Source organism: Brassica rapa, chromosome A10, assembly GCF_000309985.2.
Source record: "Brassica rapa cultivar Chiifu-401-42 chromosome A10, CAAS_Brap_v3.01, whole genome shotgun sequence".
In the NCBI taxonomy this organism is placed as follows: Eukaryota; Viridiplantae; Streptophyta; class Magnoliopsida; order Brassicales; family Brassicaceae; genus Brassica; species Brassica rapa.
In genome coordinates, this window is record NC_024804.2 from 14,846,050 (window position 1) to 14,859,717 (window position 13,668).

At 33.0% G+C, this 13,668-nt stretch overlaps 3 protein-coding genes across 3 annotated transcripts; all 3 read left to right on the plus strand.

Moving 5' to 3' along the window:
• Nucleotides 1-126: 126 nt before the first annotated feature.
• On the plus strand, nucleotides 127-3,762 carry LOC103845713 (peroxidase N). The gene is made up of 4 exons (XM_009122600.2): nucleotides 127-2,167; nucleotides 2,296-2,478; nucleotides 2,972-3,134; nucleotides 3,230-3,762. Exons 1-4 carry the CDS (start codon nucleotides 1,952-1,954, stop codon nucleotides 3,652-3,654), a joined length of 987 nt encoding a protein of 328 aa, XP_009120848.2. The 5' UTR covers nucleotides 127-1,951; the 3' UTR covers nucleotides 3,655-3,762.
• Nucleotides 3,763-4,096: 334 nt separating this feature from the next.
• On the plus strand, nucleotides 4,097-8,210 carry LOC103845714 (peroxidase 58). The gene is made up of 4 exons (XM_009122601.3): nucleotides 4,097-6,236; nucleotides 6,708-6,905; nucleotides 7,049-7,214; nucleotides 7,358-8,210. The coding sequence occupies exons 1-4, from the start codon at nucleotides 6,024-6,026 to the stop codon at nucleotides 7,771-7,773; spliced, it is 993 nt and encodes a 330-aa protein (XP_009120849.1). The 5' UTR covers nucleotides 4,097-6,023; the 3' UTR covers nucleotides 7,774-8,210.
• A 1,368-nt stretch (nucleotides 8,211-9,578) lies between these two features.
• LOC103845715 (peroxidase 58) lies at nucleotides 9,579-12,237 on the plus strand. Its single transcript, XM_009122602.3, has 4 exons — nucleotides 9,579-9,853; nucleotides 10,419-10,616; nucleotides 10,781-10,946; nucleotides 11,098-12,237. Exons 1-4 carry the CDS (start codon nucleotides 9,641-9,643, stop codon nucleotides 11,511-11,513), a joined length of 993 nt encoding a protein of 330 aa, XP_009120850.1. The 5' UTR covers nucleotides 9,579-9,640; the 3' UTR covers nucleotides 11,514-12,237.
• The last annotated feature ends 1,431 nt before the right edge of the window (nucleotides 12,238-13,668 follow it).

Here is a 13,668-nt window from a genome sequence, read left to right on the forward strand (position 1 = left end):
GCTTCTGTTTTTTTGTTTGGTCACAAAGGGCTGAGCTGTAATTTCACTAGGCTTTTAGGTTAGTTTTGCATTTGATTCAAGTTTGGGTATAAGTTTGGAATTAAAATCAAGTTGTGGGTTAGTTTTGGCAAAAACCCCAAAAATAAATATCTATTTTGTACTATAATTCACATATTTGATAGCCACAATGGTAAGCGAACTATAAACCAGCTTCAACTATGTATCAACTATATATACTGCGATTCGGAAAAAAAAACAAGTTTGAAATATTTCATTAGCCAAAAAACATCCAAACGTAATTAGCATTAACTAGCCAAATTAGACTCAGTGCTAGTCGAAATTAACATTTCGTTAACCTAATTGGTCTAATTCCGCTAAACAACTCTCATCTTGCAGTTTTTTTTGGTTATTGAGGATAGAGGTTAGGTGCAATTATATTTGCATATTCATTGCTGCCATCCGAATTCAGATGCTCAAGTTGATCAAACAAACACCATCTTAACGTTTACATACAAATTATACAGATGAATAAACGAATAAACACGGCCTAAAATAATTCAAAAATAATTCAAGAGGGATCGAATGTGAATTTTTTACATGTATGTATACAATGTTGACATAATAGAGCACCCTCAATGAGTATAAATGTACTTTTAGAAACTCAATGCTAGAACTCCCATTGGGGGTTCAGTCAAAAAAAAAAAACTCCCATTGGGGTGCTCTAAGAATTAAGAATAAGTATAAATGCATGTGGCGTGTGACTTTATAGTATATTTTATTTGGCGTGCCGATATTGCTTAGGAGAGTGGAACCATATTGGACTGTGCACTTCGTAAACTAAATAAAATGATTTCAAATCGCGGCAGGTTAAACAGTTCAAGTGGGATGTAAACGCTAATTAAACCGAGCATAAAAAATCGACTATTACGTGGAATCTACCATCACTATAGTCGTCGGGGATATTACTTCGGAGTTTCTGACTTCTTTTTGTATGTTTCTGTTTTTTAATATGTAATGTTCAGTGGATGGCTTTATCCATTTCGGGTTGTTAACGATTGATTCCAGATAAAAATTATCTTCTTATTTGTGAAACATTCAACATATAGTTGACATACTCTTTTTGGTTTTACGTATAATCATATTGATTTTCATGTTCCTTCAAACCTCTCTAAATTCTAAGTAAGTTTTCATCTTCGGATTAGTCAATAACTAAACATGCTTAACAGAGAACAATTTTAAAGGATATTTCAAAAACAAAATGCATTTTTATTTGATCACATGAATATATTCACACAGCAAAAAATTGTTTTAGAAACGTTGTATTGGATAAGACATAGACTTTGGAAAGAATCACAAATAACTCTCTGATATCGAATTACGTGTTTGTAAACCGAATTGAATCCTTAAATCTTGTTTTATTATTTTGTCCCAGAGACACACAGCCGAATAATTAATAGCCCCAGAAAAAAATAAAATACAACTGCATCCTCAAAACACATGCAGTCATGTAGATAACAGTGGGGAATTGCTTACACAAAATCCACTTGCGTCCTCTAATACAATACATCACTATTCTGTACAAAGTTGACTTCATGTTAGCTCGAAAATACAGTCACTAATCTTAGTGGATTACGAAATATAAAACCGTCCAACATACAAAACAAGATAGAAATTCATGAATCTGTGAATATGAATATCTCTTAGTGCCTAATCTTACTAGAATTATAAAAATATGGAGCTTAATGCGTCCTATTGAGCACAAGAAACAAATATTTCGGAGCCGCCATACGTCACCATGCATTAATCATTCTCTTAATAGTCCACTAATAGAAGCACAATTAAGCCCTAAATATAGTTGATATCTATTTTCTCTCTATAAATAGAACCTCAATTCTTCACATCTTAATAAACTATCACTCTACAAAGTCATTTAAACAAGCAATCTTAGACAATGATGAAAACACAAAACAAAAATGTGCTGCTTACTATTTTCACTCTTTGTATGATTTGTTCAGGGGCTAGGTCACAGCTAAGCCCTGCTATCTACGATAAATCATGTCCGTATCTTGTACAAATTGTCCGTAAACAAGTGAACATGGCCCTGAAGGCCGAGATTCGGATGGCTGCTTCTCTCATTCGTCTTCATTTCCATGACTGCTTTGTTAATGTATGTATTGTTATCTTTACGTCTATTTTCTTAATTATCATTTTTCTATTAAATACTTATTTGACGTTAAGATATTGTTAGAATTGTTACAAACACTCGTCACCAGTTTGTTAGCATGAACGTTTCAGGGGTGCGATGCGTCTGTCTTGTTGGATGGAGCAGATAGCGAGAAATTATCGATTTCAAACGCGAACTCTGCGAGAGGATTTGAAGTAGTTGATACTATCAAAGCCGCTGTGGAAAGCGCATGTCCTGGTGTTGTTTCTTGTGCTGATATACTCACTTTAGCCGCTCGCGAATCAGTTTACATGGTAAGCTTTTGTTTCCCCAATATTTAACAACCATCATCAAAGCCTCAATGCTTACTTTAATTTCAGTAGATCAAGCGAAATTTAGGTTATAAGAGATTTACTAGGTTTCATATAACACGAGTTACAGCATTTAAGGAACCAAAAAATTCTATATTAAATATAACATACGTTGAGATTATTTATAGTTCTAAACAAGATGATTTACGTTTGATTATTTTTTAATAATATAATCGTCGCCTATTCTACATGTGGTTGTATATAATTGTACCTTTCTTTTGGGGTTGTCTATATTTTACACATGCATGCTTTCCTATATTTTGTTGTTGCTAAGAATGTAAATATCATTTTAAAAAAAATGAACGCTGGGGTTTTACAAAGTGCGATTAACAAAAAAAATAAGACCTTTAAACTTGGACATTAATACATATGATTTCGTAAACTCGGATCATTCTGTTATATTTGTTGGTCATCTATAACGGGTTTTGATTTGCAGACTGGAGGACCTATGTGGAGAGTGGCATTAGGAAGAAAAGATGGACTTGTGGCAAATCAGAGTAGTGCAAACAATCTTCCATCTCCTTTTGAACCTTTAGACGCTATCATTGCCAAGTTTCAAGCTGTAGGCCTTAACGTCACCGACGTCGTAGCTTTGTCAGGTTTTAACTCTTTTCTCCAGTCACATTTTTTTTGTGGGTATTATTGTCCTCTAACTACATGTCACTTATGCATTTACTCATTTATCATTACAAAGGAGCTCACACCTTTGGACAAGCAAAATGTGATCTCTTCAGAAACCGGTTGTTCAACTTTACTGGCCAGGGATCTCCGGATGCAACACTTGAAACGACACTCTTGTCTGATCTGAGAACAGTTTGTCCCATAGGAGGAAATGGAAACGTAACAGCTCCCCTTGATAGGAACTCTACGGACGTCTTCGACAACAATTATTTCAAGAACCTCCTCCAAGGGAAAGGTCTTTTGAGTTCGGATCAGATTCTGTTCTCCAGTGACTTGGCCGTGAATACAACAAAAAGACTTGTGGAGGCTTATAGTCAGAGCCAGAGCTTGTTTTTCAGGGACTTCACTTGTTCGATGATCAGAATGGGTGGTATTATGAATCCTATCAATGGATCGAGTGGGGAGGTTAGGAAAAACTGTAGAGTTATTAATAACTAGTGTGTGTTCTTTTGCTTTTCTGCTATGTTTGGGTGTTGGTCATCAGTCCTCGTGTGTGTATCAAAATGATCTCGTGTGTAATAATAAGAAGTTAATGGGTTTGTTTAACTGTTTGTTTTTGTGGAGATCCATATATTATTTTGAATATTACCGGTTTTGAAGTCAAAGAGGACTTCAAAATATATCCTTATTAATTAGTATTAATTATTATACGAATGACACATAAACCAGATAATTCATCTGTTTTAATAGAAACATTATTAGCTACATATCATTACAGAAAACAGTCTATAATTAATGAGAAATCACTATTTAGATAGCTAAGCAATGAACATAATTAGTGCTACCAGTCCGTGCATAATGGTCGGCTACGATGGTGAAGGATCTATGATGTCTGTCACAATTTAACGTTGATGAGTAGATATTTTGTGGTGATGAATAAATCGATCGTTTACTAGTTCAATGACTAAATCACATCACATAGGTGCAACTTGCAAGTGCTTCTCATGAATAAGATGGTGTCATTATCAAATGCTTCGCACATGAGCCGGTATTTGTGATCTGAAAACAAAAAGGCAGGCAAAATTCTAAACTTCTAGTCTTCGTGGAATTCATCAACGAATATCCGTGCAGATGAAAACGACCATGTCCAATCATTTCGAGAAAACTGGCTCCACTTTGATCGCTTCAAACAAGTACACGACTTTGAAAACAACGCGGAAAGAATAGTATGCATGATCAAATTTCAACAAATCATTAGTAATAATGTTCGCGGAGTTTTTGTAATATTATTGTTGACGTTGCTTTGTTTATAATTAATTTTTTGTTTAATCGTTTTACTATAATTCATAAAATCATATTTAAATCTTTTATGTTTCTATTTATTTCAAATCTTAAATTTTGTCACTATCAGATTTATAAATGTTAATTGAATTAGATAAGTGACATGGAAAATTTTCATTAAGTAAAGGTAATTAGCATTTAAGTTTTCACATGGGCTATGTTATTTTAGCGCTATCAAATAAAATAATATGATTAATTAGGTGGTATATCTATATAAAACATTTTCAGTACATGTGAAGGTTTATGAATGATGTACATTAACTCAGACATGTGACTTGTGACATTTGATTAGGCCGTTTTTTGTGACTAATGGGTATCAATAGTTCATAGTCGTGAGTTATAGTATTTGTTAAAAATAGTCTATAGTCGTTGATTGACCAAAAAACAAATACCTATTCATTGTAAAGGATGATGGGCGAGATTTTAGTGGAGTTAGAAGCTAAGATCAAATTTAAATTTTTATTATTTTTTATTATATACATTTGACTCTATTCTGTCACTAACCTTGGTTTTCATATTGATATCAAATTTGAATTTTTGTTATTTTTGTTTATATATTTGACTATATTCTGTCACTAACCTTGGTTTTCATATTGATATCGACAGTAGCATATCAGTTATTTCATGCCTCAAAGTTCAGATATACCTGTCACCAACCAATTGATGCATTACTCATTGAGGTCCAAAAACAAATATATGGACATACATGTATATATTTTATCTTACCTGATTATTTATTTAGAAAATAAATCTATGGTAGTTTTTTGTCCTCGTTAGACTTCCATCCCCATCGGTGTTAACATTGATTCAAAACAAAAAGATAAATATGTAACAAACTAGGTAAAAAAACTAGGTCAAAATACATGTATTTAATTTGTCGTTTATTACAATATTTACAAACCGAATTGCAAGTCAATTCTCAACATGCCGTTAGCTATATTGTCTTTTTTCTCTCATGACGTTAATTGATATGACATTTTTTTATCCAGTGAGAGATGAATAAAGAGTTAAAAAAAATGATTATGTTAGTTAGTAGTTACGTTTGATGATTGTATGTGTTACTAAATTTGTACTCGAAACTATATATTGCTTTTAGTCTATTATTTTTTTGAACAATTTAATTACTTTTCTTGGATAAGAAAATGCACCTGCAGTTAGACTATTTTCTAAAAACATATGCAGTTTGTATATATATACCAAAAAACATTTGTGATTAAAAACACATACATTTATTATGTTCCTTTGGGCACTCAGAATCGTTAATAATTACTGTATACTTTACAAAGATAAATAATTATAACGCTAATCATTATATAAAGATTTATTGTGTCCTACAAGAAATATAAAAAGTCTCTACGACATTGAAAGTTTTGTAATTTTCCTAGAACATGTTGAATTTTCTTCCAGGGTGAAGTATAAGAGCTCTCTATAAAAGGCTACGAATGCATGCCTTTATTTTCGCATCAACCCATAAACTTCTTTTAGCTTCTTATCTCTCGGTTTAACAAACAGAGAGCGAACAAACAATGGGTATAAGCAATGCTATTCCCTCACTTTTGCTCTCAATTTTGATGTTCGGGGTTGTGGGTAATTATGCTCAGCTTACCTCTGATTTTTACTCCACGACCTGCCCTAATGTCACAGTCATTGCTCGGGGTCTGATCGAGCAAGCAAGCCGTAGCGACGTCAGACTCACTGCTAAAGTCATGCGCCTTCACTTTCATGACTGTTTCGTGAACGTAAGATCTATTTCTATTCATTACCATATTTGGGTTCATAATGAAACCGCGTTTTAATGCGCATGCGATCTCATGATTCATGTTAAATCAAAACCAGCACCACATATGAAGGTTTATTAGATAAGGTCGCATTATATTTTTGTTATGTTATTGACTTAAATGGGTATTTTCTGTTCATACTCATTGATTAACCAAAAAGAAATACATATTTGTTGTAAATGGCTATGGACAAAATTAATTATAGAGCTCGTTACTTTTTAGATCAACTTGAGGTTTTTAATGTTTTTAATTATATATATTTAAGTATACAGGAAACCTTGGTTTCCTATTTAGTGACGGTCTTTATAAACCCAAGTTAAAATATTCCAAAAATTATAGACAATAGACTTTGACTAAGAAATTTTAGACATAGTTTTCTTGTTAAAATTAAATCATGCATATAACATTGATCGTCCACGTGTGTGAACACAGGGGTGCGATGGTTCGGTACTGTTGGACGCTGCTCCTGCTGATGGTGTAGAGGGTGAGAAGGAGGCTTTCCAAAACGCTGGCTCTCTGGATGGCTTCGAAGTAATCGATGATATCAAAACCGCACTCGAGAATGTTTGCCCTGGAGTTGTCTCTTGTGCCGATATCCTCGCCATCGCAGCTGAAATCTCTGTCTCATTGGTAATAATACAATTTCTGAAATTTTACGTGCTTTCATATTTTGTCCACAACATGCAGAAATTTACCCAAATTTCATATTTCAAGTTTCTAAACCCAAAGTAAATATTTTTAATAGAACTATTTTAATAATTTTATCATTTAAGGCTGGAGGACCGTCATGGGACGTATTGTTAGGAAGGAGAGATGGTCGGACAGCGAACCGCGGGGAAGCGGTGACCGCACTTCCACTAGGACCTGACTCTCTTGAGATCCTTACGTCTAAGTTCTCAGTACATAATCTTGACACTACTGATCTCGTCGCTTTATCTGGTAATTTGTGCATTCTTGTCTTAAATCTTTTGTCATTAGCCATCTTGTAGAAAGATGACTATAATTATAGTACGTTGTTGGACCATAAAAAAAAAATTATAGTACGTTGTTACAGTGTATCTAAACGAATAATAAACATACAGGTGCTCATACTTTCGGGAGGGTTCAGTGTGGAGTGATAACCAATCGTCTACACAATTTCAGTGGTAACAACGGACAGTCCGACCCGACTATTGAACCGGAATTCTTGCAAACGTTGCGACGACAATGCCCGCAAGGCGGAAGTCTCACCGCGAGGGTCAATCTTGATGATACGAGCCCTGACTCATTTGATAATGACTATTTCAAGAACCTTCAAAACAACCGTGGGGTCATTGAATCAGATCAAATCTTGTTCTCTTCCACAGGATCACCTACTGTATCGTTGGTGAATCGTTTCGCGGAGAACCAAAATGAGTTCTTTGGAAATTTTGCGAGATCGATGATCAAGATGGGAAATGTAAAGGTTCTCACGGGAACTGAAGGAGAGATCCGTAGAGACTGCAGACGGGTCAACTAATACGGTTTTGCATATAATGGCATGTTCAGACTTTGTTATTATTCATGAAATAATTAAGTGGTATTTATTTGTGCTTTTCCATAAATGTTTTATATTCCGTTTATTTCGTTTTACTATTAAGGCTAAACATGCCACTGTTATTCATTTGTAATTGTAAATCATAAATACACACGTACTTATTAGAAAAGCTTCACGTTCTTTCTATTGTAGCCTGTACATTTACCTTCTAAAACAAAATAATTTATAGCTTCTGAGTTCTGATAGCCACATTACAATTTTATAACACACTATCTAACAATTTATATTTCAAAATCACATAATTGAAACTTAAGCAAGAAAAAAATGCAGAAAACATAGAAGCTTGAATGCATTATATATTGTTGTAGTAGTAATAGTATGAATAATTCACTTTAGTTATTGTAGTTAACAAAATTAAAGATTAATGAAAGTAAATTGTGTTTAAAAAAAAGTATTCTGGACTACACTTTTCATACTTGGTAACGTTTTTTGATTATGTATTTTTTTTTCCTTTTTTGTAATTTCTTTTTGCTAAGTAGAATATGTATTAAGTGAATACAATGTTAGGCGTTGGTTATACGTCTTATAGAATATTATTGTTTCGACGGATATCTAGACCGATTTTTTCTTGTTTAGACTGATTTTTTTTAAAAAAAAAATCAATTTGAAGAAATCGTCTTGCTCATATCTGATTTACTGACTAGGTGAATATGTAAGCGGCAGTCTATTTTTAGAACACTGCTTGCATATAATAACCACTTATCCCCCTTGCCATATCTCTGATCACATGTTTCCATTATTTTATTAAACCAGTGATGGCTTAACAACTCACAGCTTAGGTTCCATTAGACCGATTCAATGTTTCTATTATTTTATTACATTTATTACGTACACCAATGATGATTCAACTCCATCGTATATTGGATTAGACCGATTAAACGGCATACCAGATCTCAATTCATATACGGAAGAAATAGAACGTTTTTATGTGGCGTGAGCCGCCGAGTGAAAGATTCAACCATTCCTACATGAGTGAGTAAACATTTAACATTCACATGATTCTTATATGCATTAATAATCGTCATCTTGATGTTTTTGCTTTGATACTGAATACTAATTTTACTTCATCGATTTTAAAACATAAAAATAAAGAAAAAAACCGTAACTAACAAGGTCAAAACACATTACACATGTACGTTCGTTGATTATATATACCTAATTATCGTCAAGTCAATTGTTATGTGCCGTTACTCAGTTTTTCGTCTATTTTTAGCCATCCTTAGTTATTTTTCATGACGTACATTGATATGACCCTTTTATTGACCTGCCCTAAGGCCAGCAGCCGTCGCTCAACAATAATCTATGTATATATCTTTATATTTTATTTTATGTTTCAAGAAAAAAATATATTTTATTTGTGTTTTTCAAAAGCTTCAATTTTTAATCAAAATATTTCAAATAAGAGATTTTAACGTAGGCTTTTCAAACTTTAAAAACCTCACAAATAATGGTGTCACATTTTCAAAGATTCAATTTGATATACTTTGTTCTCAAATATTTTTTTGATATACTCAAATTCGTTGTATTTGTATACTTTACAACTGCACCAAATCGTAGTCAGAGATGCTAATCATTATATTTTATTATGTGTCACAAAATAAAATTAGAAGTCTATACCGCACTGAAATGTTTTGTAACTTTCCTAGAATATGTATAAATTTTCTTCCATCGTTAGGTATAAGCTCTTTATAAAAGGCGTCACTCTTTGATCAATGATCAATCCACAATATCCTCTAAGCTTATTCTTTCTATCGCTCAGTTTGACTAATTAACATAGAGCGACAGAAGAATGGGTCTAAGCAATATTACTATCCCCTTACTTTTGCTCTCGCTTTTGATGTTTGGTATTTTGGGTAATGCTCAACTTAGCTCCGATTTTTACTCCGAGAGCTGTCCTAATGTCACAATCATCGCTCGGCGTCTGATCCAACGAGCTGGCCGTAGCGACGTTAGACTCACTGCTAAAGTCATGCGTCTTCACTTTCACGACTGTTTTGTGAACGTAAGATCTATTTCTATTCATTAGCATATATATACTGCTAAAGTCATGCGTCTTTCACGACTTTCACTGCTATGTGATTTTTTTTTTTTGTTTAACAAAAGACCTAGCAATCGATATAATGTGCATGTGATCTTGAGATTCATGTTGAGGCTAAACCCTGTGTGCAGCTTTATGATCGTTGTAAAGGGGTTTGGTGGACTTTAAACAGAAGTAAAATTGAAATTTAGAGTTTGCATCGTACCAATCTTCCTAAAATTCGAATGACATATTATTAGGACGAGTTATGTTGAGCTGTTTTCCAAAGATCAAATCTAAAATTTGATGTTTGATCATAAGTTTGACGATATAATCGGTACATTGACCTTAGTTTCATTAATTGTGAGTATCGGTCTTCCTAAACCCAAAATTAAAATGTCTTTTTGTTTCTTTTACTTTAATCATTAAGCAAGAAAAGTATAGACTAGACTTTAATTTGTCAAAAAACATAATTATGATTATTTTGATAATGTAATTAGATCATTTGAAAAATAAAATATGCATAAAACATTGACCTCGTGAAACACAGGGCTGCGATGGTTCGGTACTATTGGACGCTGCTCCTGTGGATGGAGTAGAGGGTGAAAAGGAAGCTTTCCAAAACGCTGGTTCTCTTGACGGTTTCGAAGTGATCGATGATATCAAAACCGCACTGGAGAATGTATGCCCTGGAGTCGTCTCTTGTGCCGATATCCTCGCTATCGCAGCTGAAATCTCTGTCTCACTGGTAATAAAATAACTCTTTGAAAATTTTATGTTGTAGCTAAATTCTATGAAACATGAGCAGGATATATAACTTAGTGGTTGAACTAGTGTTAAAATACTATGAAGACACTATATTGTATATTATATATATATTTTTTAAAGAAAATTATATTTGTATCCTTTAAGGCGGGAGGGCCGTCATGGGACGTATTGTTAGGAAGAAGAGATGGTCGCACGGCTAACCGTGGGGACGCCGTGGCTGCACTTCCACTAGGACCTGACTCGATGGAGATACTTACTTCTAAATTCTCCGTACATAATCTTGACACTACCGATCTTGTCGCTTTATCTGGTAATCTTTACATTCCCGTCTTGAATCTTCGTTCGAGACCAAAAAATATTGGTCATCTTGCAGAAGTATGATTAAACTTTTGACCAGGGATCTCAATAGTACTTTGTTTCAATATTATCAATACGAATTATGAATCATAATAAATGTACAGGTGCTCATACCTTCGGGAGGGTTCAATGTGGAGTAATAACAAATCGTCTACACAATTTTACTGGTAGCAATGGGCAGTCTGATCCTAGCATTGAACCAAAATTCTTAAGAACACTGCGAAAAAAATGTCCGCAAGGCAGAAGTCTCACTGCGAGGGTCAATCTTGATCCTACAAGCCCTGACTCATTTGATAACGACTATTTCAAGAACCTTCAAAACAACCGTGGAGTCATTGAATCAGATCAAATCTTGTTCTCTTCGAAAGGAGCACCTACTGTGTCTTTGGTGAATCGTTTTGCAAAGAGCCTACGTAAATTCTATAAAGCTTTTGCGAAATCAATGATCAAGATGGGCAATGTAAGGGTTCTCACAGGAAACGATGGAGAAATCCGTAGAGACTGTAGACGGGTCAACTAATACGGTTTTGCATAATTGCATCGTCAAGTGATCAAATTTACGTGTTAATTATACTTAATAAGTTGTATTTCTGCTTTTCCACAATTGTTTATTTCCATTTGATTTTGTTTTACTATATTGAGGTTAAGCATGTCCATTATTAATTTGTTCTCACTTCTCAGATTGTACATCATACACATATATAAATGAGAAGAGCGTCAACAAAGTAATTAAACTTCTGTAAGGAAAAGAAAATAAAAAAAGTGGCGAACGACGTCGTTGCAGTCGAGATAGTCTCATGTAGTACATATATAAAGCTGTGCTTTGCTGCAGTACAACACACCAGAACACCGATGTTTAGTCGTACATACAGAAACTTGGGTTAAATAATTAAGAATACATTAATAATGTCTTTCATTACATTAGTCACATGGAAACTATTTTAAAATTTAGCTAACTATAATTTAAAAACTTACAAATCAGCAACCTCAAAAATACGATATAGCACGGCTCGTTAATCGTACACAGTAGTACAACACATGAATTGTACTGCTTTCAGACAATGTCTTATAAATTACATGTAGTTCCATGGTGATAAAACATAGCAAGAAGGTTTTTTTTCCTGGATTTGCACGAACATCATTGAGTGCAGCGTTGATGTGATTTACTTATCTTTTTCATTGTTGAATGGATTAAAGCAATTTACATCAACGTTGGCTCAATTATGTTTTTCTGATTTTCAGGATCATAGAGAAAAAACATTCACAAATTTTTTTTATCATTGATCTCATTCCAACTCCAGATTCAAATCTCTAGCTCTTTTTCGAGTCTTACAACAAACTTTCACCATACAAAATAACTTAGAAGCACCGAAAAGGATTCAATATGCGAGGTTGGTCTCTTTAATGGAATTGTGAACAGTTTCGTTTATTGAATAATAGTGACAGTTCTAAAAATGTATTTTATTTTAATGAAAGTCATGGCTTTTAAATATATACTACTGGTAATGGAGACGAGAGGTAAGACCGTAAGACCAGTAAGACCAGGTTCATCTCTAGTTTCTAAGGAGGGTTTTACAAAAAAAAATAGTGGTTCCACAAATCAGCAAAAAACCGGTAACAAAAGTGATTAAATAAAGATTAATTTTTGTTGGTTTCATATATTGTTCGCGGGTTCCACTGACTAGCAGTTCGTAATTGGTTTCTTTTTAATTTTTTTTTCTCGGATAAAATTTTTTTTTAAGAAACCTTTAAACCTACTTTGACGATAATCATGCTCTAAGAGTGACATTAAAATTATTATATTTTCAAAATATTATCACCGTTTTTAAACAGAAAGTGAACAACTTTGTTAATAAGATTAACGTCGCACTAATGTTCAAAAAAAGAGAAGATTAATATCGCATATTCGAATCTCTATTGGGTGCATTTTCAAGTTATTTTGTATGTTGAAGGTGTATTGTTAGAATCGAAAATATAATAATTTTAAATGTTCTAAACGGCGTATATAGTTGTTATGTATTTTAAATGTTACGGTAAAGTAACGTTTTTCAACCTTTAACACATGATATCTGATGTGTCTTTCAAAAAAGAACAAGGAAAAACCATTTAAATCCAAAAATTATTTTTCGTTCGAGTATAACTTTGTTGAATTTTTAATCGCTAAGAATCACATAACAACTTTTATAACTTCATCGATCAATATATATAGGGAAAACTGTTTTTTTAGAGCAAAAAAATGGTAACTATGTCCCTTTAGACTAATCTATATTTTGTGTCATATTTTCCTATAACACCCTTTAATATTTTTGAAAATAAATTTAATAAATAGTTTTACAAACAAAAAAAATTTGGAAAAATAGTAACTTTTGATAAAATACCTATATGAACTTAGTGATATTTTTTCCAGTTATAAAAAAGTTAAAATTATAAATTTCATATTATGTTCTAAATAAAGTAGAAATGACATTCTACGAAGTAGAAAACGAAATCCACTTTTTTTTATTGAATCTACAATGTTTAGAATACGTGATCTACGTAAATAAGAGTATTCTAAAAATATTTAGAATACACATTCCGCGCTTAACCTATCGTTCTAAAATCTTTAGAAATCAAAATATACACATTAATATAAATCTAAAACACGTAGAAACCGATTTCTACAGATTTACTATAAA

What these genes read in the sequence shown, in the direction of transcription:
- LOC103845714 (XM_009122601.3), top strand. Translation starts at nt 6,024, where the DNA reads ATGGGTATAAGCAATGCTATTCCCTCACTTTTGCTCTCAATTTTGATG. An exon ending in TTCATGACTGTTTCGTGAAC is followed by an intron (nt 6,237 to 6,707) that starts GTAAGATCTATT and finishes GTGTGAACACAG; the next exon opens with GGGTGCGATGGTTCGGTACT. An exon ending in CTGAAATCTCTGTCTCATTG is followed by an intron (nt 6,906 to 7,048) that starts GTAATAATACAA and finishes TTATCATTTAAG; the next exon opens with GCTGGAGGACCGTCATGGGA.
- LOC103845715 (XM_009122602.3), top strand. Translation starts at nt 9,641, where the DNA reads ATGGGTCTAAGCAATATTACTATCCCCTTACTTTTGCTCTCGCTTTTG. An exon ending in CTGAAATCTCTGTCTCACTG is followed by an intron (nt 10,617 to 10,780) that starts GTAATAAAATAA and finishes GTATCCTTTAAG; the next exon opens with GCGGGAGGGCCGTCATGGGA. An exon ending in CGATCTTGTCGCTTTATCTG is followed by an intron (nt 10,947 to 11,097) that starts GTAATCTTTACA and finishes ATAAATGTACAG; the next exon opens with GTGCTCATACCTTCGGGAGG.
- LOC103845713 (XM_009122600.2), top strand. Translation starts at nt 1,952, where the DNA reads ATGATGAAAACACAAAACAAAAATGTGCTGCTTACTATTTTCACTCTT. An exon ending in TCCATGACTGCTTTGTTAAT is followed by an intron (nt 2,168 to 2,295) that starts GTATGTATTGTT and finishes TGAACGTTTCAG; the next exon opens with GGGTGCGATGCGTCTGTCTT. An exon ending in CTCGCGAATCAGTTTACATG is followed by an intron (nt 2,479 to 2,971) that starts GTAAGCTTTTGT and finishes TTTGATTTGCAG; the next exon opens with ACTGGAGGACCTATGTGGAG.